The sequence below is a fragment of the Trachinotus anak genome, unplaced genomic scaffold (genome assembly GCF_046630095.1).
Source record: "Trachinotus anak isolate AG129_WGS33_773 ecotype Australia unplaced genomic scaffold, CSIRO_AGI_Tana_v1 ptg000011l, whole genome shotgun sequence".
NCBI lineage: Eukaryota > Metazoa > Chordata > Actinopteri > Carangiformes > Carangidae > Trachinotus > Trachinotus anak.
In genome coordinates this window covers 22,005,769-22,031,618 of record NW_027273862.1, presented here as the reverse complement: position 1 = coordinate 22,031,618, position 25,850 = coordinate 22,005,769, and the positions used below count along the sequence as shown (strand labels likewise).

The following is a 25,850-nucleotide window of genomic DNA, read 5'->3' as shown; positions in this document are numbered from 1 at the left end:
TTGTCTTTGCAAGTTCTTCTAGGCTTCTGCTGCTTACTCTTCTGGGAACAAATCTTACACTACAAGAGCGCTGCATGATTTTTACACTGACAAAATCAACAGTGTTCAAAAACTTCTGACAGAGATGGTGCAGAGACTTCCTGTCACGTTTCCAGTTACACCCACTCAAGAGTAATGAGTGTTGGTGACAGACTTTCTCAAGCATTGGTACTTTGTTTCAAATGTCAAAACCTGTCTGAGACAAATGTGTGTGCAAAGTGTGCATCTCCCTCTACATAGAAATATAATATGACAGTGGCTATTTCATTTGTTGGCGGTTTGCAGATTGATGTAGTTTGCACTTGGAATGAAAAGTAGAGGACAGTGCTGATTTTGTGTTTATACACAAGTTTAATGACCAACAAACTTGGCAACCCAGTGAGAGGTCCTGTAAACACGCCATTGCAGAATTTCTTTTGGGTCACCACACAATAGTACAGTTTGTTAACATCAATAAATATCATCATACATCTTGTCCCTGTACCTTACATACTGTAAATGTATCCTGTATCAGGGAAGAGGTTAACTAACATCCTGCTGCATGTGTACACCAACAGTGTGTAAAGCATTGTGATGCTGTGCACAGACTACACTGCGGCACTGTCTGATTAATTAACCAGTCGTTTGACTCTGTCATTCAGCAGTGAGTGAAAGTTTCCTTGTAAAATCATCAACAGAGAGGTTTTAATCATCCCTGTTGCCATTATTCATAACCAGTCACCTCAAAGAAATCTGAACCTTTAGATATGTCCATGAGGTACACAGGGAGACATCATTCATTCACTCCATCCCCACAATGATTCAATCAAGTTCACCTCTGCCTAACTCACACCAGTCATTCCCTGCTCCTCTACGCACTCTGAGCATCACATTATCTTCAGTTATAGTGTAAATGAGAGTAATTTCCCATCTCTAGCTAAATTTGGGCCAAAACTGGTCCACCAAACCTGGCTGCTTTACACCCTGAGCAGCTTGTCAGTAGTCGCTGCCAGAAAGCCACAGCATGTACAGGAATCTGCCTCAGTGCTCATCACCGGGCTGTTTTAGCCCACTGCTGATTCCCATGACACTGTGGTTAGCACATCTGCCTAAAGGTAGAAGGTGTTTACCTTGCTTTAACACAGCAGAGCCATGTGAGCGAAACTCATCTACATGGGTTGGCGGGATGAAATAAACCACAGTATGTCCAAGGAAATCCTATTTAGCGCATTATTCAAAGCACTGAATCACAAAACGCCGGGCCATTGTGCCTGAGGTGAACTCACCCAGTTGCTACGAACGTAACGATGCACTGACCACTTTGTGCTGCTTTCCCTCGGAGATTTTCCTGCTTTTTTAAAAAATATGTCTTAAGCATGCTTTATTTAAATCCTTCAGCGCGAAGGAATCCATGATACCAATAAGTGGTTCCATTGGTGTTCATGTGACCTAGAAACCGGAGGACTTTTAGTGATGCAGCAGTCTATCCTTACATATTCATCAAGGTTAGATAACGCCATTCTGCTTTGGTTTCCTGAACGTGTTGATATTGCTTCAAAACTGTACAGTGTCATTGTCATTTTATGGCTGGGGTCTGTTCTGTCTCACTCTTGTGCATTTGGCTTCTGTGCCCATGTTTGGCAGACGTTACAGGGGATTTGTTTTTGCCTCTCTGTGATGACTGAGCTGGACACTAGTGTAAAGAAGAAATCCAAATGAACAAATTAAGCTCACTTCTGTTGTTTTTGTGCCAATAACCAGCCCAAGGTCAATCAATTGCTGATGCCACCACCACTGTAAATTATTCATCCATTTACATTCTGCCTTATTACTCCTGTGCTGGTGAAGGGGTTTGAGACTGTTCCAGTATGCATTTCAGACATTTCAGCTGTCAATTTATGGCATGACACATAACTGCATATTCATTTTATGCATTTAAAGTCAAGTCTCCTGACTCCTGAAAGGGATTTTAACTCATTTATTTCAGAAATTATAAAACAGTGTTTTTTATCATGTAAGGGTTTATGGTTCAATATTGGGGTGTAACATAAAATAGATTTCATTGTCATATGCTTCAGGCTGAATGATTATTTTTCTCTGTTTGTTTTTTCACTTGTGAGTCCAGATGTTAATGCATACATTAATTTTGATGTTTCATAAACTTTAACCAATTTATTTATAAAGTTGCTCTAGTAACTCTACCTTACAGAGAAGCATCTGTTTAAAGAGGCTTTTTTTTCCCCCTCAAATGGCATGTTTACCCTTGGGATGGGACACAAAACCAGCTGTGTATGAAACTTCCATCTGTGCTTACATTAGTCAGGTCACGGTTTGTTTAACATGGATGTGCTGTACTAAAACGGCTCAGTATCCCTATTATTTCAGGTCCAGTTTTACCACTTTATGGTAACATGACTTAACATGAAAGTAAGTCTTAAACACAAAGATAGAGCAGTATTTGGTTTAGTTTTCTTCTGTGGAGATTTAATGAGGAACAACTTTGTTTATTTCTTTCTTTTGCAAGAGGGGCAGATGTTCCAAAGGATACACATTACGTTGCTCTCACGTTCATTCAGTTGGAGACAGCTACAGTGTAGGTGTATGCATATACAGGCAGTAGATTCTCAAGGTTTGGTGTTCCAAATTCAGTTTTCTCTTGATAAGATGTATACTTTGTTGCTCTTTGTATAAATTATAGCTGTCGTTTGCTATTGGATCAGTGAAGTGATTCCTGAAATAAAATGGCCTCCAAGCCTAGTTTTTTGGTTGTTTTTTTTTGTCTCAACAGTGGAGCGACCTCATAAAACTGTTATAGATATTGGCTGTAGGGTTAGTCTGTGTAAGTGTGTGTGTGTGTTTCATTCATCAAAACATGAGCAGTGGCAATAAAGTGCTAGAGGTAATGCTGTGTATTTCGTTTGCGTGTAGTTCATCCAGGGACCCAATCAAGTCGTTATCACTGCGTTGACCCCTCTGTTATCCCTCTTTGATTTTCTGCCTGAATAATAAATCATTTACAGGTTTGGAGTCCCTCAGCAGCAACATCCTTCGAGCCTGTGCAAAGACTTTACAAACGAACTAATGCTTAAAGGCACAGGTGCTTTGTACTAAACCATCCAAACCACTTTTTTATTTTGTAGTTTTTACACCACAATGGGGTAAACAGAACAAATTCAGATTCAAAGAAAAAGAATAGAGTGGAACATAGAAGCAGATACCTCAAAGAATTAGGCAGTGGCTGATATTAGAGTACAGGAAAAAGTAAAATATTCCATTAGGATATTTAAGAAAAAAGGAGCAACTCATCCATTACCAAGGGTAAATATCCTATGTTATAATTAGAACTGAATAATTAATCGAACTATCAAAAATCACAATATGGCCAAGTGCAATGTCGAGGTTGCAAGAGCTGCAATTATTTGTTAAAGGTATAATGTTACAACATATTATAAATGAAGCATTGTGGTGCTACAGAGACAACTTGGCCTATAAGACATATTCTCCAGATGTAAAGGAACATGCCTGTTTGGTACAAGCCACAAAGAAAATAAATAAATAAATCACATCATCATAATTTTTTATATTTTTTGTAATGAAAATGTTAAACTGAAATTGTGACTCATATCGCAGTTGCAATACCAGCATTTTTTTTTTTTTTAATATAGTTCAGCTGTAGTTATAATAACATTAGCTTTTGTTCTTTGGATAAGAAAACCTAAATGAAAACAGCAGTTAAAAAGTGGAGCCTTTGCACACCTGAGTCTCACGCCTGCCTTTTTTCCTACACTGTTTCTACAGTATGGTCAGACTCAGAGATATTAAAACAGTTGTGTGATGATGAAAACCTGTGCAGGCCTACTTTTTTTCTACACAGAAAATTGATCAGTAATCGAAAAAGATTCAGACCTTTAAGCAGAATCAGTAATGGCATTGGTATCAATAAAATTTTATCAATTCCCATCTCTAATAAGTTATAGGACAGTTTGATTTATGCAACTGAGATAATAGGGCAAAGGTGAAAAGGAACATTTCAAATCAAAAAAGCTTCTCAGCAGTTCTGTGCTGTCGATGATGAAGAGGGCGATCTACCTCTGCTCAATATCTGGTTTGAAACTGTCTGTTCAGCGTGAATAGGAGAGACAATGACAAGACTGACAGACGCAGATGCTGGTGTAAAAGGGTAGTTTTTCCTTTAAGAGGTCTGACAGACAGGTGCCGAGTCTCTTGTTGGTTTCTCTAAGTGGATGTGGGCTGCTCTTGTGTTCTGCCTTTTCGCTCACATTATAAAGCTTCTAATCTATTCACGTGCACGAGCCTGATTACAGCTGATAACTGCTGACCTTTTGTATGCTGGATCAGACACAGGCCAGCACTATGTGGAAAATTTGAAATAAATTGTCCCCTGTCCTAATAAATAAATAAAACATTTCACTGCTTTCACTGAAGCGAGGACATAATTCTCACTTGTAGGTAAGTGCGTAGAAAACTGAGTGCAGCAAAGTGAGTTCTTGGATTAACAGTTTGTAAAAACAACCACCTGAAATGACAGGTGATGTGATTTCTTTAATATATGTGGGTTCATCATTTTTTATTTATTTCTGTAAGGGTTATTGGGTAGAGCTGTTGTCATGGGGACAGGTTGTGAATTGCATACTGAGTATACCTGCTGACTGTACACATGATCAGGAAAAAGGGGTAAAGTATTGACCAGTTCACCTGTTGTGAGAGTTAGAGCAGTAATAAACAGTTTGGTACTTCCTACCTTGACTTAACAGCCACTGAAGACAAATTTGCATACAAATCCTTGGATGGGCATCAGTAAAAGTAATACTGTTTTATACGACCTATAGCTATACCTATACCGGTTGAAGGAGACCTCATGTGTGAGTTTGTACAAACTGCTCCTCTGATACTTTCTTATCCTGCCAGAAATCCAGCCTCCATATAAGAACTCAGTGGCCAGAGGTTTTTATTTCCCATGGCAGCCATTCTTCGACACAACTCGACATCTGATATTGATAACTGATCTTGTCTACGTGAAACCAAAAGGACCAGTACTGAAGCCTCCTGGACCTCCTTGGTCCCTCCACAACACTACAGCAGCAAGGCTGGGCTCTCCTCTCCTTCCCCTTCCCCTCTGAAAATCCAACTGCAAAACATATTTGATGTTCTCAATGTACTGGCCAGAGCATTGCAGGCTCCTGAGTGCTTAGATATCTCTCTGTGCCAGGACTCCAGAATAACATTTTAGATTGGTTGCACTGTTGTGCCTAACTTTTTCATTTAGATGCGCCAGCACCTAATTTAGGTGCACCAAAAATGTTATACTATGAGCAGTGTTAAATTGCATTATAATTTCTGCCTCCTCACTGCTTCAGTGTGCTGCTGCCTGGCACTGAAATCCTGCAGGGAGTGGGGCTGCTCTGCCCACACAGGTTCACGCCTGTCACGGCAGAGGACGTGCTTCTTGAAGACATTGGGCTTTTTGAATGTTTCAATTTGTAATATCGATGCTCTGACAGCAAAAGCATTATTCCCAACCTATGCTTTGGCTGCACTCTTTGCAATAAATGCAATGCATAATGTTGACCACTTTATTATATCTGAGGATAATGGACAAGCCATTCTTTGCCAAAGGAATATATTTTCTCTTTTTTTCTATGTTGTAGGCTCTGGTTCTGGGTCAGAGTCAGATAGGGCCATCGCTGGCACAGATGTCAAGTCAGAATTAGGTATCTTACAGGGGACCGGGGAGACAGTTAGTAGAGTGGTTACCTCCACCAATGAGGTTGACAAAAAAAACAGTAAATAGTTCCCTTCATTTTAAATTGCCAGTGTGTTTTAAGCAGTGTTGTGCATGAACGCAGTAAATGAGCACTGCTGATTGTTTTTTTTTTTTTGGTGAAGGATCAATTGAACGTGCATTCCAGCGAGAGTCAACAACGCTCTAACTAGCGAAAGTGAACGACACTCACACACCAGAAGGTGACGGTAGTGAACCAATAAGCTGTTGGCCAACTGCCCAAAGAAAAAATGCCAGAAGTACAACCCCGTTTCCAAAAAAAAATGTAAAATGTAAATTGATTATATATTCTCATAAAACAATACGATTTCAGCATTTCAACATTTGATATGTTGTCTTTGTTCTATTTCCAATTAAATGTAGGTTTACATGAATTGCAAATCATCGTATTCTGATTTTATTTACATTTTACACAGTGTCCCAACTTTTTTGGAAACGGTGTTGTAGAAGGACTGTGTTTTGGTTTCACTGCTGCATGCAAGGGTTTACAGCACCCGGCATATGCTGAAGTCAGTTAGTATAAACGTGAAGGAATTTTAAGAACAAATCAGTGCAGATTTCAATGCAAAAAAGTCTAACTTATTAGTCTTTTGAAATATCTGCGAGTGACTGATGATCACAAGAAATCATTAAGAAAAAGTAAGATCATGTCCCAACAGCCTCAAAGTTCCTCCGCCTCAGTCAAACTCACAGCATATGCACATAAAATATATACTCACATTGGTTTGTTTTATATTTTAAAAGTAATCTCTGTCTGTGACTGTAAAGTAGTAAACACTACTGTGGACTGACTTAATTAAAATTCAAAATTGTGAACTATGAACATGAACTAGTTCATTTTAACCTTTGTGAGCAGAACATTGAGCTGTATATAGTTCTCTTGAAGTATGAACTTGCACAACACAGGTTTTAAGGTAGTGATGTTGCTGTGCTGTTGTGAGGTGGCACTCAGGGCACAGTTTTACATATGCCTTCTTTTTTTTCTTTTTTCTTTTTTTTCCATCATTCAAGAATATTAGGGTCAGAGTCGGTCAGAAGCAGAATGGGGGCGCTTTTTCACAGAATATGTCTTGGAAAAGAAATAATGCAACACACATACACCCACAGAGACAGACCTGCTAAAGGTCATGCACCCTGGTGCAACCAATGAAAATGTTTAGTCGCACTTGACAGATTTTTGGCCATACTCCGGAGCCGTGCTCTGTGTAGATGTTACCATGACCCTCTATGTTTGTCATAGAATGAGCCAGTTTGAAAACCTCTGGCCCTGAGTGTTGTGGTTAGCATCAAACCACCTACCTCAACCCAGCCATCAGCTCTGATTATCAGAGATTCCACAGTTAAATTCCATATTCCTTCTCAGAAACAAATCCTGGAGTTTCCTTTCTCTTAAAAAACAAAAACACTGGAATGAAAGGAGGGCATTAGCATTTTAACCCTTTTAAATATCCTACAGAACAGTTGTGCAGTCAGGTAGGTTTTTATTTCTTTTCTTATTGCTCACCGAGGGTTACTGAACCTGCACACAGCTGTTGTGGACAAACTGTGTCCTAATCTATTCTCGGACAACAGATTTTATTTTTATTTTTTTAAGTTAACAGACAGCTTTCACCGTAGTCGACAAAGCAGCAGAATGAGCAGAATGCTAAAAGCTTCTGCCATTATCATCATGCCCATTGGAGGTCATGGAGTTCATGGATTACCAGTCTTTGCCAGATGAGTGTACAGAAATTAACATTTTCTAAGTGGCAATATCACTATCAGTCAGCTAAAAAAAATAATTGAAGACTCTACTCATTATCAGAACTGATGGTTACATTAAATTAATGACATGCATTCTTAATTAGGCTAAATAAATATATGTGGGTGTTGTTTGCACAAATGATTTGATATTGCTCATAACCTAAGCCCATAAGCTTGAAGTCAGTTGTAAATTAACTATGAAGTTATTCTTAATTATGAAGACTTAAAATTCACATATATATATATATATATATATATATATACATACATATATTTCATATTTGGAAATGTAATATACGCACATATATTACATTTGTGAATGTGGTACCTATTTTTATCTATTTTTTGTGCCTAAACCTAATCAAGCCATGACTATTATTACAGTAACCATGACGACAAATGTAGGTGCGGCACTCTCTGCACAGTCTGTGTGTTTATTATTGTAACCACGACAACCAAATTACGCCTGCCAATTTAGGGAGACTATTTCAGAAGACACTCCTATGGATGATATCAGAGGGTTGAAAAAAACTGCCTGTGTGGTTGCTGAGGCTGGTAGGATATTGTTACTGGCTTGAAGCATTATAGACTGCAGCTACAGCTCAAAAAGCTGCAGCCATGATCCTCACTGAGTGTGGAGGGAAAAGACACATTACCTTTACTTTGGCACTCTGACACTGGCTTCCTCTGAAAAGCTTTATTGATTTGAGTGCTGTTAATTCTGGTCTTTTAAGTCAACCTGAACACACCTGGAGATTATCTTGCTATGCCTGTATGGATGTTCCACTGGTGAACTCAGATTAGGGAGCACTGGACTTAATTTGTAAGGGCCCATAGACTGTGGAATGAAGGTAGAGTTGTGCCCCAGCATCCTCTTCTATTAAAAACAAAACAAAAAAAAAACAGCTTTTTTTAATCCAAAAATGAAAATAGCCATCACCTGTTCATATTTGTGTTTGTTTTGAAAATGTTGGTCTTTTCTTATTCTTTTTCATCATTATTTGTTCTTCCCAAAAGCCGTCATTTGACAGGACTGCGATTAATACTTTATTCTCAATCACAGTGAGTCATAGTGGATCACATTTTTTTTTGTGAAATCGATTAAGATAGACTTTTAAATGGTCCATGTGTGTTCTTGGGCAGCGGATCAGAGGCCAGTCACAATGTTTAATTCTTGTCTCAGTGGTATATCTCCTCACAGTAACAACCAGGCAGGGTGAAGATAGACAGAAAGCATCGGAACATAGTAATAACACTGATTAGCATTCAAATGTAAACCCTAAGCAAAACAAAAGAAAAAAAGACTATAATGAGAAGCAGGGCTTAAATCAGTTCTTTCAAATTTGCATAATTGTCCCCAGTGCTTAATAAGGTTAGATCAGTGTTATGTAGAGTCAACAGTATGGCTGTTAGTTTGAAGTGAAGCAGGTGAATACGACCTGTGAAAGTCTAATTAAAATGACTGGACCTAGATTAACATGCATTGCTTGAGGCTGCCCCACATGCTCTGATAAATAAACAACCACTTGACACAACTTCCAAGACTCAGCAAACCCAGGAGGAGTCAGATTGGGATGAAGCTTTGTTTGAATAAAATCTTTAAATCAGGCAGTACACAAAGTAAAGAACTAGAAAGGACTCATTAAAAGAGAGTGTTTTCTTTTTGAGGTTTTGAGGAGATTTTGAATGAGTGTAGTTTTAGCTCAGATCACCCTGAATGAGTCATCACCCAAATCACATTTTCAGTATCTTCAACAGAAAACTGTGAAAATTGTTAAAGAATAGCCTCAGAATTTTTTAATCTGAACAAAACACTCACATGCAATATGTACACTGAAAGAGATAGGAGTCAATGCTATCATCTCTCTTCTCTATGCTGCTGAATGTAGCCATAGGAACCTTTGCTCAGAGGCTCTGTGCCTAATCATAAAATCTGCAGCAGCCTTTTTTAGATAAACTACCTTATCTTGCGATAAACTTAGTTGTCATGTCAGGCTGGCTAGCCACTTAACCTTAATTGATAACAAACAACACTGTGAGAGTCCAATTTATTTTAGCACACGACATGGCTTCATAAATGTGACTTTGGGTGTGCTGCCACTTTTTTTGTAGTTCAAACATCAGCTCATTTACTTCTCATGAATATGGAGAAATGACAGTGTATGGAAGGTTATGTATTTCAGCTTTAATGTCAAGTGTAAGAACTTACTTTAAAGAAATAAGACTGTGGCTTTATGCAAATATTGTAATATATAATCTTAAGTCTGAAACATAGCCTGTATATAAAAAAATGTATTTAAGTCTGTGGGACTAATGGTTAGATTTTTGTGTGTGTGTGTGTGTGTGTGTGTGTGTGTGTTTGCATTTATTTATGAACAAGTGTCTGTTTACGAATAGGTTGTTCTCATACTGCACTCTTGACTCTCCTGCTTATGTGGACTGTATATATGTTATACAGATGGAAGACACTGCATTATCCTGTAATAGATATCAATTCCCAAACATATAATTGTATAATTTATTAATTTATATGTTTATGTACGAGTTGCTCCTTCCTTCCGGGCCTTCAGTTTACGTGTTTCTTATTTGCTGACATTCGGTTGTCAAAGTGGACCTTATCATTATCACATTATTGATATCACATTACTGTGGTTAAAATAACCACCAACGTTCTGATCTGATCCATATTTTGTTGTCAGTGCCACGGTGCTGTGGGCCATCATGAATCAGAGCTACACCAGCGTGTGTTAAACCTAACCAGCTTTGGTGACAGGATTACCACATCAAATGTGAGGGCAGTCTCCTGCAGCGGTGTCCTGTCGGTACAGGCCCTTTCATGTCCTTTTAAGACCAGAGGCTTCACTGTATGCACTTTCTCAAATCCCCAGTGTATCTAGGACATGATGAGGGTTATGTATGTATGTGTACGTGTGTTCTTTTTTTGGCCATTACTGGTGTCCACACTTTAAAATCAGTAACGGAAACTTCAGATTTAACTGCAGGGTCAAGAATTAATAAACAGCATGTTTTTCTGAATAGCATTTTCTTTTGTATAGTTCTCAGAATCATAACTTTGTTGAAGACGAAGAATAGAATCTGGATATATCCAAACAAAATTTTAGGTTTAGGTCTGACGTTGTGCCCATTGACCTCTATTTTCTGTTTCTGTCTGAGAAACAATGAATCAATCACAGGTTGGTAGGAATGTTGATGTCATCTTCTACATAGCTGTTGGATACCGAGATAAGAAGCTACATGCATGAAAAACAGTAACAAGCGTAGATGAGCTGTACAAGTCAATGCAAGTCGATTTACGGAAAAAACTTTCTACGACATATTTAATGGATGGATGTGAAAAACATGAACCATTCATTGCTACAGCAGCTCCCACTTCCACTGAGTTTGTGATGTTGGCAGGACACATTCAGTATGTCACTCATTACTCACAAGTTACCACAAAACAGAGTAACCACCCTCCTGTTCGCTGATATGAACACAATATCAGCCTTAACTAAGCAAGTGTGGAGAAATGGGTTAGAATAGTGGTTAAACTGAGCTGGATTTGTATTTGAAGTGTCTAGATACTAAAACAGATACCTGGGAGTTAATCAGTCTTTTCAGTGGCTGTGGCTTTGCACCTAGAAAAGACACATCCAGTGGAGCTGAAGATGGTTGGGGCCAACACGCTATATGGCTTTAATCCATCAAAGGCAGAATAACCCCAACTTATTTGTAGTCAAGTGTGTTTGCTTACCCCAATATCACATCAACAATCTGCTTTCCAGGCTCACAGCAGCAACAGTTTCCGACCCAGCATTAACTCTCTATTAAAGCAGGAACAAAATTCTCCATATACCTTTGGACATAAGGGAGGAGACATTTAAATGAACATCTCAGTAGGAGCTGTAGGTGGGAAAGCGGCACCTGCAACATGAACAGAAAATGTTAACAATTAGTAAAAATATAACATATAGAAATGGGATTATAATTCTACAACAGGATTATAACAAATCCTTTACTAATGTACCAAATCCAGAACAAGAGATCTAATAATATATGTCAAAGAAATGGGTATGGAGAGATAAATCCATTAATATATGTATATCCAATGAAATCATCAGTCCAGTTTGTCACATGATTAAGAGTCCAGGAAGCCAGGTGAGATAAGGTTCAGTGGAATGAGTTAGTCGTCTTTTGTGAATGCGTAAGCATTTTAATTAAATAACCACTCAATTTTCTACCCTTTTCTAAATTGATTTTTAAATCTCATTGAGAGATAATTTTCAGAACAACAGCTGGCGCATGCAGATGTGTGCAGTATGAAGTGTTTGTTCCATTCAGCTATGACTTTATTGAATGAACCACAGGCTACTGTGGCACATTGCCAAATAAAAGATAAAGAAATGCTGCTGCTCACTGAGTTATTATCCTCAGGCTAGGTAGAGTTAATTTGATAGCTCCTGTTCTCTCTCACCTGACTCTCCACTAGCCTCAAACAGCAATGCAGTCAGTCCAACATCCTGAACTGACTGCCAACCACAAATCACACAGGCTCCAACGTACAGAGTGCACCCGTGATTGACAGCTAACTTTTTTTTTTTTAACAAATACAATACATCAGAGTTTAGTGTAATGTTAACAGCTTTCTGTTTTTTGGTTTGGGGAAGTTTACACTCCAACGACTCAAGCCAAATTCGCCAGCTGAAATAGCAATGTGCTTTCCCAGAGGTTAGTCCTCATCTTGACACAACGGTTGCAATATGAATAATACAGCTAAAATCTAACCTCTGTGTTGCAGAGGTGAGATCATTAGATTTTACATCCAGCTTTAGACTCGATATATAAATATATATATATGTATATATATGTAGATGAGTATATCTTTTAGCGCTGTCCTATGTATATATATATATATATATATATATATATATATATATATATATATATATATATATATATATATGTGTGTGTTGCAGAGGTGAGATCATTAGATTTTACATCCAGCTTTAGACTCGATATATAAATATATATATATATGTATATATATGTATATGAGTATATCTTTTAGCGCTGTCCTATGTATATATATATATATATATATATATATATATATATATATATATATATATATGAAACCATCATCATGAATATATATTCAGGACTCTTGGTTTTCAAACAAGTTGGCTGGAAAAATTAAAAGGTGAGCTGGAGAAGGACCATTCAGCCAACTCACGGTGCTCTGCAACTGCTGAAATCTGCTAGCATGGTTGTCACTTTGAAATGAGAGGCAGGTTTTGTTAATTGCTATGTGAAATCAAAGACCCACTGTGTATTTTCAATACATTTGAGTGACTCTTGCCTGTGGATATTCTGTTCCTGTATAAAACAGGAGCTAAAGTGCAGCCATGGGGAACACAGTTATCTCTGAGAAAACTGGTGGTTTGCAATTTTTAGCATTTAGACATTGTGCTGATCTGCTAATAGGCTGCATATGTAAAATGATGTGCAGAACAGTTACCACCAGTGAAAAATGTGTTAGACCTTATCTGCTGGGTATGTCGATTATTACATTTATGAATGTACTCTACTGTTTGAAATATGCAGTACATCTAGCAAAACGTACAAATTATTAAAGGGGAATGTGTAAATAGATTATTAATGTGACAGAATAAGTCACTGCTGGAAAGGTAACTGACTGTGTATTATGCTATAAAGTACAGAGGAAGAACAGGCGTTTGACACACATCTATTGAAAGATGTTATGTCGACTGTGAGAATTTGTTGCAGCAAAGTCTGATGTAAAATTCTGCAGTAGTCTGAGCTCTTCTCTTTGGTTCATAGTGTTATTACAAAAGTAAGTGTTTATTGAGTGTGTCACTAATTTTAAGTGTTAAAGTGTATATGTTTATCCTTGACCCATCTGGAACTTTCAACCAAATTGCACAGACTTCATCAGCAGATGGAGTATGCTTAGTTGTCATGGAGATGGATCTGTTGACACGTGAGCTTAATAGCACTGTTTCAGACTTGTGTTGGCTTAAAAGTGAAGCATGAAATTTCATTATTGCTTTTGGAAATAACAGTTTAACAGAACTATCCAAATTAAAGGTTCACTAACTAGCTTTTTCTGGAGTTTTTATCTGTACCACACTGTCAGGGTCAGACTAGCCATTGGGTATATTGGGACAAATCCTGGTGGGCCACCGCATCAGTGGGCCTGTGGACTGTCAAAAAATCCATTAAGTTTTTACCAGCCCTGTCAGTCTCTTTACTGGCCCGCTCTGTGTACTTGTCGTCTGGCTGCATGAGAACGTGCTGCATGTGTTCCAGGACAGGGCTGACTGACTGATCACAACCAAGTCTCCACCTTCACCAACCCGATACAAGTACTCCTTGAAAAAACTCAGCTTCAACTCTGTGGTTCAAAGACTTTAGCCAGGGCAGGTAACTTCCTAACGGAGCAATCATTATAAATATCACAGGGCTGCTTCTCTGAAGTTTAAGTAAAATATGTGCATATTTATGTACTTTGGCAACTCAGCTGAAAAATTACTGCGATTAAGAATTGGGGTTTTGGACTTTTCATTCAATCAGATGTTGTTTTTGAAATATACGGGTATAAATTGTATAAGGCAGATATTTTGCAGCCTATGCTTTTCAGAGCCTTGAAGAATTCAACCGCTGAAATTGGTTCAAGTCCAAAACAATTTACCAAAAAATGCAATGCTGTTGAAAGCAATAGAATTTCACAGAGAAGGTTGTGACCCCTAAACAATGTTCTTTCTTTCTTCAAAATATATTTTAACACACACACACTCATGCACACACACCCACACACACACATATTCACACAATGACTATGTCACCTTTGTAATACAGGGCTCAGTTTGTGGCTTCATTCTGTCTTATGGATGCAGGCTATAATATCTATGGATCGGTTTGTTTTGAGGCTTTAAGGAGAATATTACCTGGGTTCTACCTGCTATTCTCACTCACTGTAAACATAATATAGCTGAGCACCTGCATATTTTTAATATTTTGTGCAGTTCTTGAATTTTTGTAATTATCATTACCAAAAATGCATTGAAGGTAATTCTGTGCTGTTACCGGTAGTAAGCAACAAGCAAATTCAGTGTTGTATCCCTGCTGGCAAAACCTCCAGCAAACACAACTGTCCATGTTCAGAAGAGGAAGCTGGTGAGGGATCATGTGCTTGCCCAGGTCTTTTTATGGAATATGATAAGATAAAACCTTTCCAGCGTCATTGCATTATCCTTACATATACATATTTCCTTAGACATTTTGGAAATTGTGTTCCAAGATGAAGAAATCTGCCTATCAGCAGTATTAAATTTCACTAACAAAAACATTATATCTTGTTTATTAATTCAACAAAACTCATTTAATAATATAGTAATGATTAATCATGTACTCTCGGGTCAAAACTTCAACATGTTGTCAGGTGTTGCAGTTGGTTTGATCCCATCACAATTTATATACAGTACATAACACTAAAGACTAGAGACCAACACCCGCGCAACACCCGTCAACATTGTTAACGTTTCAATCCATGAGTACTCAGTAATCATTACTACATTATTGCATGACAACTGAGTACTCATGGAACAGACTGTACCCGTCTTCAAACTCAGGCTTCATTTTGATCTCAACTACACACCTGTAAAGTTTCGTGACTGTATCTTGCACGGCTGTGACACTATCATGGTGCTAAAAATTAATCCACAGACATATCAACACCTGCCAAAGTGTCTCTGTGGTAGTTCCCACCACAGTAGGAGGCTCTGGGACCACATTTTGCCCCAGTGACGCACACACACACACACATACTCACAAGGTGAAAATAATACCAGCCACACTGTCACGGCTGGTAAAAACTAGTTTTTCATGTTTATAATTAGAGAGAGAGAGACTGAGATATGGAGGAAGGGAGACAGTCTTGCTCAAACCTCCGTTCCTCATGTTTTTTTCGCCTGTTTGCTGGTCACCCGGTCAAACTTCTCGCTGAGTCCAGATGGAGTCAGTCGGGGGTGACCGCTCATGCCAAATATCAAATTCAAAACCCCAAGTCTGTCTTGTATGAATCAGAGATGAACACAATATGGGTGGAAGTGGACAAGAAGCAAAATGGAAAGAAAAAGAACTCCAGACAGTGCACCAGTACTTCTCTCCTGATGGACCACAAGATGGAACTATGTGGATCTGTTCCATGTTTTTTTTTTTTTTTTGTCTTTTTTTCTTTTCTAGCGCTTTCATCACTTTAATCTACATTTGTAATTGATTCTTTATTCCCAGGCAATTTTTTAAAAATCAATTTAATATCCGCTCTGGTGGCTACATAGGTCGTGTGTACCTCAGTGTTACTAAGCCTGACAACTTGACAGTCGATTCACTTCTCAACCTCTCATCCCAGCCATTAAAATGCAAAGTGATCTGCCTAATACATTGCTATCCTCCTTTTTGTCCCATGGCAGGTGACTGACATCAAAGAGAGGTTGAAGGAATCCAGGAGGTTCTGGTCCAACCTGCCAGACGACATTTGTGCCAAGGGCAAGCTGACAGAGTCTGACGATGAGCAGTGCTGGAACAGCCACACGAAGGGCAGGTGAGGACTTCTGCAACTCTTTACTACCATAGCAAAGTCTCCCCGCTCCACAGTTATCACATTTTGCCTGCCAGGGATTAAAATAACCACACTGTGTTCCCAGATTAACACTCTCTCTGTAAGTACAATGGTTAGTGCTTATATGGAGAACTTCTATATAAGCTCTGAGGCTCTAATACCCAGGGGACTGTGGAGTTTCCAACACCTCTTATCACCACTGCAGTGAGTAGAGTATTGCTGAGCCGTACAGTAGATTGGACAGTAAGTTGTTTTCACTGACAGTGAACCAGGGACACTGGCAAAGAAAATATATCACCCCATCACTGTGGCCCTCTCCAAGTAACAAAATCACCAGATGGTGCAATAAAAGACATGTTAATTCTCTTGTTTGTGCCAGCACCTTTTTAAAGCATCGCTCTAAATCTGGTAGGTAAATTGATTTCTAAGAGATAATAAAACATCAGTAACAATCAGACTGAGGGAGGACTGTGTAAAATCCCCAGATTCTCCTGTTACTTAAACACAAACTATGCACACTTTGTTTTGTATAATACAAATGAGATTAAATACAAATTTAATGGTTAAATGTTGTCATAAGGCTCATTGACAAGTATATTTGTACTATTTAATAATCCCAACATGAAATAGTAAGCCATTACACACTTATGTTTTGTCAGATTTAAGAAGCCATCATGAGAAAGAGTAGCACGTATACTTCTGTCTAATTTCAGTTGGTCTACTTTTGAGTTCTCACCTTCTCACATGAGATGATGAGATGTTTACACGTGTGGTGCTGCAGAGAAAGTAGGGCAAAGCAAGGTTCTGGTCAAACATGCTTGACAGAGATGGACACAATGGCTGCACAAGAGGCTGACACTGCAACCGGGGGGAAAAAAAACCTACTCAGCTCTGTAACGTCTGTAATTTGATTAGATTCCTTTGGTTTGGCAGAGAGCGCTCAACACACAGCAATTTAAGAAAACAAATCCAAGTAGACACAAGTAAATGAAGGGAACTTATTCCCCACTTTGGCAAGATATATCCTGTTTTTTAGAGGGAACACTGCAAATAGATAAAACACAAATAAACTGAGGGACATGTTCACCAATTGTACCTCATAAAAAAAAAATGTGCAGCTATTTTTGTTTTAAATTTATGTTTTCAAAGTGATGAACATGTGTTAAGCTTAGCCTCCATACAGCAGGTTGCCTCTGATTCATTGTCTTTGATGCTGCTCGATAGCTTAATTTAGATATTCTGACTGTACTACTTTTATTTCAGCCAGTTATTGGATGGTAAATTATAGTGAAATCTAGCGTGGACTTGAAAAACATTCTTTGCTGCATAATATTTTATTCTTTTTATTGCTCTTTATATATTGTCTTATACGATCTTAAAGGACAGATTCCCATTTGATTTGCCTAATGTAGGCTATTGAAGCCTCAATTTAGTTTCAGCATATTAGCTTCGGCTGAACTTTGCAATACATTTTTTGCAAAGATTGAGGCCTGTGAATTTTGTCCTCTATCTCAGAGCAATCTCTTTATGATCAGTATCGAGAAGAGAAAAAAATGACAGCCTCTTTTTCAGTGTAGATATGTGAAAGCATGTGAACCTGTCCCTGAAACGGATGCTACCAAAGCCTATGTTTGGTTAAGATGAAGTGTTGTAGTAAATATTACAATAACAATAATAATAGTAGTATTACTACATGGAAACATTAGATACTAGGTTAAGGTATTTGGTTTGTGATCTGTCCAGATATTTCCCTGAAGTGGTGAAGGAGGGTCTAACCAACCAAGTGAACAACCCAGAGGTGGATGTGGATATTACCAGGCCTGACACAGTGATCCGGCAGCAGATCATGGCTCTACGTGTCATGACCAACAAGCTGAAGAACGCCTACAATGGAAATGACATTTACTTCCAGGACTCAAGTAAGTTCTCTAATCTGTCTGGTGTTTAGATAGAAACAGGATGAGAATAATTATCTGAAGTAAAGCACAGAGAGAAAGATGTTCTGTTGATCTTAGTCACTGCATGTTAGTTTTGTCACACACATACACGCGCTCTGACACACACAAGAACACCCCCGCAGAAATATTATTATTAATATTATTATTATTTCTTAAACAAGACCTCAAGTGTCATTTGTATAGCAACTCATCATAAACTCCAAAGGATGCATCAGTGTGGCACTGAGGCGACATTATGGAGAGAATAAATAGCTGCAGGTGTGGTGACACAAACAATGATGTACGTTTTCTAATGCTGCCATGACAGAAACCATTCTTTCTGTCTGACTCTGTGGATCCTCTTGAGCTGACAAGATGGGAGACTCTCTGAGCTACAAATAAAATGTGTGGCTGTATGACAACTGACACTAAATTTTGTACCTCAAGAGACCCAGTGCAGAAGGAACTAAAATTGTTGCATAGGGTCGCTGCAGGTTTACCCACTCACACACTCTTTGTTATAACCTTTTTTTATAGATCAGTCTTTTGCACACACTGCTATTCATAATCTAATAATCATATTTTTTTGGACATTTTCAATCATGTAAAAGCTGTTTTATGCTCTGTCACCTGTAAAGTCCCGGCAACACCAGCTCTTACAACAAGTAGACATTTTGCATGAAAGCCAATTGATTTCTTTAAAGTAGTAGTAAAGAGAATCAAAACAGGGGGAAGGATCATAGCTTATTAGCTTTGTTGCCCAATCCACTTTTATTTATTTATTTAAATTTTTCTGTGCCAAATTATAAGTGGCTCTTAAAAAAAAAGAGGCATAGTTTGCAGACAGGTCGGTGGTGCAAATACAGCTCTAGAATAAACTGTGAGAAATTATTGTCCCACTAGCGACCAAGCTAGCACGCTTGCTAACTGGCAAAATAAACAAATACTAGCTCTTAAAGCTATAGTGACTGACTGGTGCTAGTGTGTTCTGAGCTTGCAAGAAATCGCCAACAGTCAACTAAGTAGAGTAGCTGTGTGAGCAGTTATTATTTCCATCACAGCTTTAAGACTGCATTATAGCCTGGACAAAGGTGGTGAACTATCTTACTCTGGCTCCTACAATGATAAAAGATGACAGTATTACTGCATTTCAACTGAAAAAGACTTCACTGGAATCTTGTTGTATTTGTGGAATTAAGATGAATACGTTTCCAGCATGTGCTAACCCAATCTGTTCCAATATAGAAGAAGTAGCTTAATAAATATTTAGAAACTTAAAAGCAAAATCAATATAGAAATGAGAAGATAGCTCCAGTATTAACAGTACTTCTTTGTTAAAAGGTTATTAAGAAGAACAACACAAAAGCCACCTCTGTCGTAAATTGTTTGCTAATGAGCTATTAACTTTACAAATAGTGTTGGGCTTAGTTTTGTTCTAAATTGAATGGAACAGGTTGAGCCAGCAACAAACTAAACTTTCTACATAACTAAAGAGAATCCGCACCGAGCCTAACAGTGTTGTGAGGGGGATGTGATCACTTACTGGTGTGTGCACTGATGTGTATTTGGATAGTCAGTGGCTGTGAATCTTTGAATTGAACTGAATGAAATGATTGAAATCAGCAGTGAGCTCTGCCATCATCTGTATCACTGGAATGCATGAGTGAGCTTCGCTGTGCCACTTTCTGGAGAGACGAGGGCTCGTTTTTGGATCCTCACTTCCACATTGCCATAGACCAAACTAATAGCTGCTTGTGACAATATTATATTTATGTAAATTTTAATTTATGTGATTGTGTTGCTGCAGGTGACGAGGGCAGCAGCTCTGGCAGTGGCAGCGGCTGCTCTGACGGCTGCACAACAGAGTTTGTTTTTGTTGGAACAGAGGCTCCTGTAATCGGAGCTGACAGGAGCGATGAACGCGCAGCAGCAGCAGCCGCCGGCAAGTCGCTTTCCCGTGGACCCTCCCTACTGCTGGTGATGGCTTCCCTCACACTCCCACTTTGGGCAATGCAGACTCAATGGAGATAATACACAAGTGTGGCCTGATCACTGACTTTTATACTGTTACATACAGTATTTTTAACAGCAAGTTCTACTGCTGTTTCCTCACTGGACATGTAGAACCTCCTGGAAACCTGTCGAGAATGAGAATGGCTTACTGTATGGTAGGACTGGAAGTGAGTGCAGTGCTGCATCCTGCTCGTCCCCCAAAGAATGCGCGGTGCCATCACTGTACCAGCTTTCACATCTCTGAAAAAAAAAAAAGAAAATGTGGTGTTTTCTCATTATTCTAAAGTGGATTTTGAAAAAAATGCTTCTCTTTTAGAAAGTGACACCATGTGGAGATGGCTCTGTCAATGATTTTCCATAAAGGAGAATCTATTTTTCATTTTCTTTGTATGATGAAGTTGTGAAATCGAGACACCCATTTTATCCTATTAGTCTTCTCCCCCTCAGACAAAAAGAGAGAGTCTTACTGTGTGCATGCATGGAAATGATGTTAACTGACAAAAAACATTTTTTGAGTTTCTTTTTAATGCAGGCTCCACAGTTTTGGATTGGTTGGTACAGGATTGTACAGTGCTAGCAGTTCACCTGGTTTCCCGTTTGGTCATATCAGTGCAGCTTCAGGAAGCAGCAGTTCTTACAGCCACTTTATAGTTGCACATTTGATTATCTCTAAGAAAGTGCTAATGTGCTGCACTCAGAGATCTACTTTGCACAGATTATTTTTGTTGGCTTCATAAGTTTATAAAGCTACAGGTAACATCCACCCCATAGAGAGAGAAGAACTATATTTTCAGATCATTTAACTGATTGTATTGTACTTAAAAACAGTTGGAGTATGTATTTCACTGGAGGTACTGTAATGTAATCTTACTGGCTTAGTTAATGGCTACATTTTTATAAATGTATTATTTGTTTTTACAAGTTATTTGATCACAGTAAAATGGCAAAAGAAAGTTTTTGCAACAACAGTAAGCCATTATGCTACAATTGCCTGCTAACAATGTTCAATTACCTGATTTACACTCTTCTGTTAGGGCATTTAACATGCATCTAAACCGTTTTTTATCTTTCAGAGGAGCATATTAGTAATATTAGGTATATGTTAGTGATATTTTCATTTATGTTCATGCTTTAATTATTTATGATTATGGTTTATTTTCTAACTTTTTTCATTAGTTGCTTATATTACGTATATGGGAGATTACAATTTGTAACACTAGTCCTGTGAGCTGCATGTTCTTCTTTGGAAAATGAGAACTAGGGATGTCACATTACCAGTATTTTAGTGCTTGGTACCAGTGAAATTCCAAGATTCTCAATACCAAATTAGATGCCAGTGCTGCACACACAGTGTGCAAATACATGTGCACATGCACACACCTCCAGTGTGCAAGCAGTAGTTTGAATTGACCATCATGGTGACAGACCCTTGGTGTAAAAATATTCATTTAAAAATGTTGTGAGACAAACATACAAATCCTGGCTGTCTGAATCCGTTTTTATGAGATTGTCATTGGTTCAGTGCAGTTCAAAAGTGGAAATGCACGGTCATGACTGCATATTTCACTCATGATATATCTTGTATTATATAAAAAACATCATAAAAAACATCTTTAACAAGGTTATAAAGACCACCTCCAATTTTTGTTGGAGGTGGTCTTTAATATAAAGTGCACAACTGAAACTCACTAACCCCAAATTCTGTGTACAAATCCAAATCTCTGTCTTTGAGCTGCTTAGATAAGTTTGAGGTGTTTCCTCCTTACTTTCATTTGAAATACTGGCGTTTAAAATATATGAATTTATTGTACTGCCCTCGTTAGTCCGAGAAGAATCACATCAGAATTATCTTTGTACCCTTTGGTACCTACAGTACTGTAGAAAAACAAGCACCATCACATTTTCATAATTTTAGCATCGACTTGGTACAGAAGTATCTGTTCTTGTGACATCCCTTATGAGAACAGACCCACCAGCCCTACTGGCTACAGGTTGTATGGTCATGTGCCCTTACAGGACATGTAGAAAGTCGGCAGCTGGAAAAGAAGCAGAGTGCCAAGGTTAGAGGGCTGCAACTGTGCTCTTAGAACTATTGTTACTATTCATAACCTCCATTTTATCTGCTGCAGGCTTTGACCTCTAACAGGCTCTAGAGGGTTAGGGATCAAAGCCAATAGCTTACACTCTACCAACACAACACAATGGCAATGACCTCTGGTTAGGGCAGGTTCCAGAAATGTTGCAGGTATACTGCTGAAACAAACCAAGGGGAAAATGTTCACTGTTACATGAAAGAGGACCTTTGAGGCAGCCACCCTTGTGCTGGAGTGTGTGTGAAGGAGCCAAACCCATCGACTCAAAAGTACCTGAAATGCACCTGGAATACTTTCACAGCCAACAATTCTCTTGTCCCTACAGGGATCTTACCCGTAGCCCATTGCTATCACAAATTTACATCAGATGTGAGCATCTTAAAAAGGAGTTTCCTCTCTCTGTCGCCAGCATGAGGGAAGAGTGAAAAAAAGCATCAAGCTGCACCTTCCCTCCAAGACCTGAAAAAATATCTGATGTTCTTAGGCACAAATGAGAGGCGCAGGCGAACTGCGGTGCTTGCTCTGAAGTGAGCAAACAACTAGAGCTGACTGATATCTGCATCACCAAGGTTTGTAGCAGCATTGGGGTTGTGTTCACAGATAGCACCATAAGGGGAATTTCTCCTCAGTTGGCTCATGTGGCTCACAATACAGACCCCAAGCACCACAGGAATCCCACTGCAGAGCAATTGACCTCTGTCACCTTAGTCCCTGCGCAAACCGCCTAAGGAGAAGGTGACTGAACAGCAGCCCACCCACCAAGACCGACATGATAAAATTAAATCACTGATGCATAAACTTTAATTGTGCTGTGCAACAGGACTGAGGAAAGACAACACTGAACTATCCAGTTTAGTAAAATAGTCTTTTTCCATGCACCTGTTTTTATGCACATTTTCAATTTGCCCATGAAAAACCTGAGTGGAAATGCTGGAAAACCAATAAAAAAGGGTTTTACTCCTAGCTGAGGTGAAAAGGTGTGCAGATAAAAATAAAACATGACAGACTTGACTAATTCCAATTGCATAAACTATGTGACTAAAACATCAACATAAATGTCATATTTCCATCCTAATTTCTAGATGGTTTTCCACCATTTAATGGTCTTGGTCCATCTTTTAGTCCCCTCTTCTTCTGCAATAGTTTAATGGTGCAGAACTGGAGATTTAGAGCCATCAGATGTTTTTCTCAATGCACATAACTTCATATATTTAGATGGTGTTAGTGGATGGGCACTTTTTTCCCTGTTGCTGTTTCAGTTAATATTGGAAAGTGGATGCTAGCTTAGAATGCATTGAGCATTTTTAAGATGTGGGTTGGTGAATGCATTCTGATTGGCATTTCAGCACATACTGCAGGGGTGACTGAGCAAGCCTGTCGAGTCTTTTCCAGGTCAAAGTCTGTATGAGATAGAACCGCGGGATGCAGTGGAAACTAAACACACATTAACTTTACACTATCGCACTTTTCTCTTCGATATTTTGGATTGCTCATGCGTAATCTGCCGGATTACGGTATCTTTACATGAGCACAGAGAGCCCACCACTCAACTGTGTAAAGGAGAGGGGAAACAAACAGTGGGTCAGACAGATGAGACAGATGCAGTTGTTAGACAGAATGGATATATAGCAGTAACTACTTATAACGTGCTGAATATTGAATGTGAATAGTGAATTATTATTAAGTAACTAGCTGTCTGACCTGATGTGCAGCAGAGGTTTTCCTGAGCTGTTAGGATTCACCTGCTCAGGAATAGTCCTGGATTGCAGATAGCGGCAGTAAAGGAGGTTTCATGTAAAAACCATGGTCTGTTACATGAGGCCATTGCGGCTCATGAAGCTCAGACTTATAATTCAATTTTAGCTTCAGACGTTGACATCGCTCTCTTGATACAGATTGTTCTAACTTTTAGAATTAAACACAAATAGGTGTTTTGTCCGCACTTTTATTTTGTTGTTAAGTGCAGTGTCATATTGTTTCCTAAAACTAGACTTGAATCGTGCAGTAACATTTGCATTCAGATGATCTTTGTGCTTTGGTGATTCTATAATTGGTAAATGAAATAAATATACAGTATACAACAGGAAGGGAAGAGAGTTGATTAGAAGTGCAAATAAGTGGGTTATCTACTGCAACCATATAAATTTAGTTTTCAAATATAAAGAAACATTGAGGGGGCAGATATTTTTGAGTCAGGGTCAGAACTGAGGCCGAACAATCAGCACAGAGTGTGTTCGATAATAGGGCGGGATGTTAGCAGTGGGGCTTCAGATACTGGCACTGGCACTGCTGCCTCCTCAGTGAAGCTTAATGGCTACACTTGTGAAAGTGGAAAAACTGCATAACCATCTGCAGCCATACAAAGGTCGAACGCTCACAAAAGAACCTCTACGAGATCTGTGATTGCAACAAGAAGTTTTTGTTGAGTGGAGTTTTAGATGAGGCAGAGATGTTTTAGATGAGGATGAGGAAGATTTTTGCTGGTGTGCTTCCTGGTGTTCCTAAAACACAGTAAAGGCAGTGAATTAAGAAAAGAGCGTTTCAGAGGAAGATCCATTTTTCCCAAAGAGCTTGTATCGTTTCAAACAACTTCTCTCATTACGACAAGAGGTATGTTTGCCATTTTCCACCGCGTTGTGTATTCCTCTCTCTCTCCTAACAAGCTGTGTTACCCTGGTCAGACATGCAGTTCACTGTCTGAGATGCTTCAGTGCTTAACTTAATTTGTTTGTGAGCCTTTTTTTTCCTTTCTTTTTTTTCTTTTTTTTCTTTTGTTTGTTTGTTTCATTCATTCTCTGGCATTTGAAAAAAAAAAAAAAAAAAAAAAGGAAAATTGTGGTTGGCTGAGTTTTTTTTTTACAGAATGTTTAGAACAAGATGTGTTATGCAAGGTCTTCTCCATTTTGATGTTAATTGTTTGCTGCACTTTTGCTATAACATATGCTGTGAGTGTGGTACTGTTGTGATTTGCAAAATCAGATAAGTAAGGAGCACATAAAGGTTTCTGGAGCTGTCAGTGCACGCTGTTTAAAGTGTTTGGGGGGAACTGAAGTTGATAGTTATACAAGCAGACATGCCTTACCATTTTTTAAAAGACTAAAATGGATTGCTTATTTGGCTTTTGTTACACATTCTTGTATACAGAAAATAATACAAAGGTAATAATAAACATTTTGATAAAAAAAAAACAAAAAAAAAAAACATTTGTTTATTGTAGTTTTCTCTATTGTGTCTCCATTTTCTTACTATGATGTGAATATGCTATTGTGGGGCCATTCTCATCAGGACGTATGTACATGTTGGCAAGTATCAGTGTTTAACCTGAGATGTTTCGTAATCACAACAAAAAAAAATATTTAAACAAAAAACAACAAGCCTGTTTCAGGGAATTGTTAAGATAATTAGTTTTTTTTAATGATTTAAAAGTGTGGGAGAATTTCCTTAAAACATGAACTAATGTTCACTCCAACATTCAGGCCTTTTTCACAGCAGACATTTTGACTAGCACAGGAATTACAAATGACATTAACAATGGCTCTGTTCTATTCAAGTGCCCCAGTGAGACACAACAGTGACAATGAGCCAGCAGGAACAATACCTGA

General features: G+C 38.5%; 1 protein-coding gene across 2 annotated transcripts in view; it reads left to right on the top strand.

The window, feature by feature from the left end:
- gpc6a (glypican 6a) overlaps window positions 1-25,105 on the top strand; it is a 128,938-nt gene extending 103,833 nt beyond the window's left edge. For both annotated transcript variants that reach the window (XM_071489129.1, XM_071489128.1), the window contains 3 exons: window positions 16,057-16,187; window positions 17,949-18,124; window positions 19,950-25,105. In XM_071489129.1, coding sequence (XP_071345230.1) covers window positions 16,057-16,187; window positions 17,949-18,124; window positions 19,950-20,173 — 531 coding nt within the window. In that variant the 3' untranslated portion in view covers window positions 20,174-25,105. The remainder of the gene's footprint in view (window positions 1-16,056; window positions 16,188-17,948; window positions 18,125-19,949) is intronic.
- Window positions 25,106-25,850: the final 745 nt, after the last annotated feature.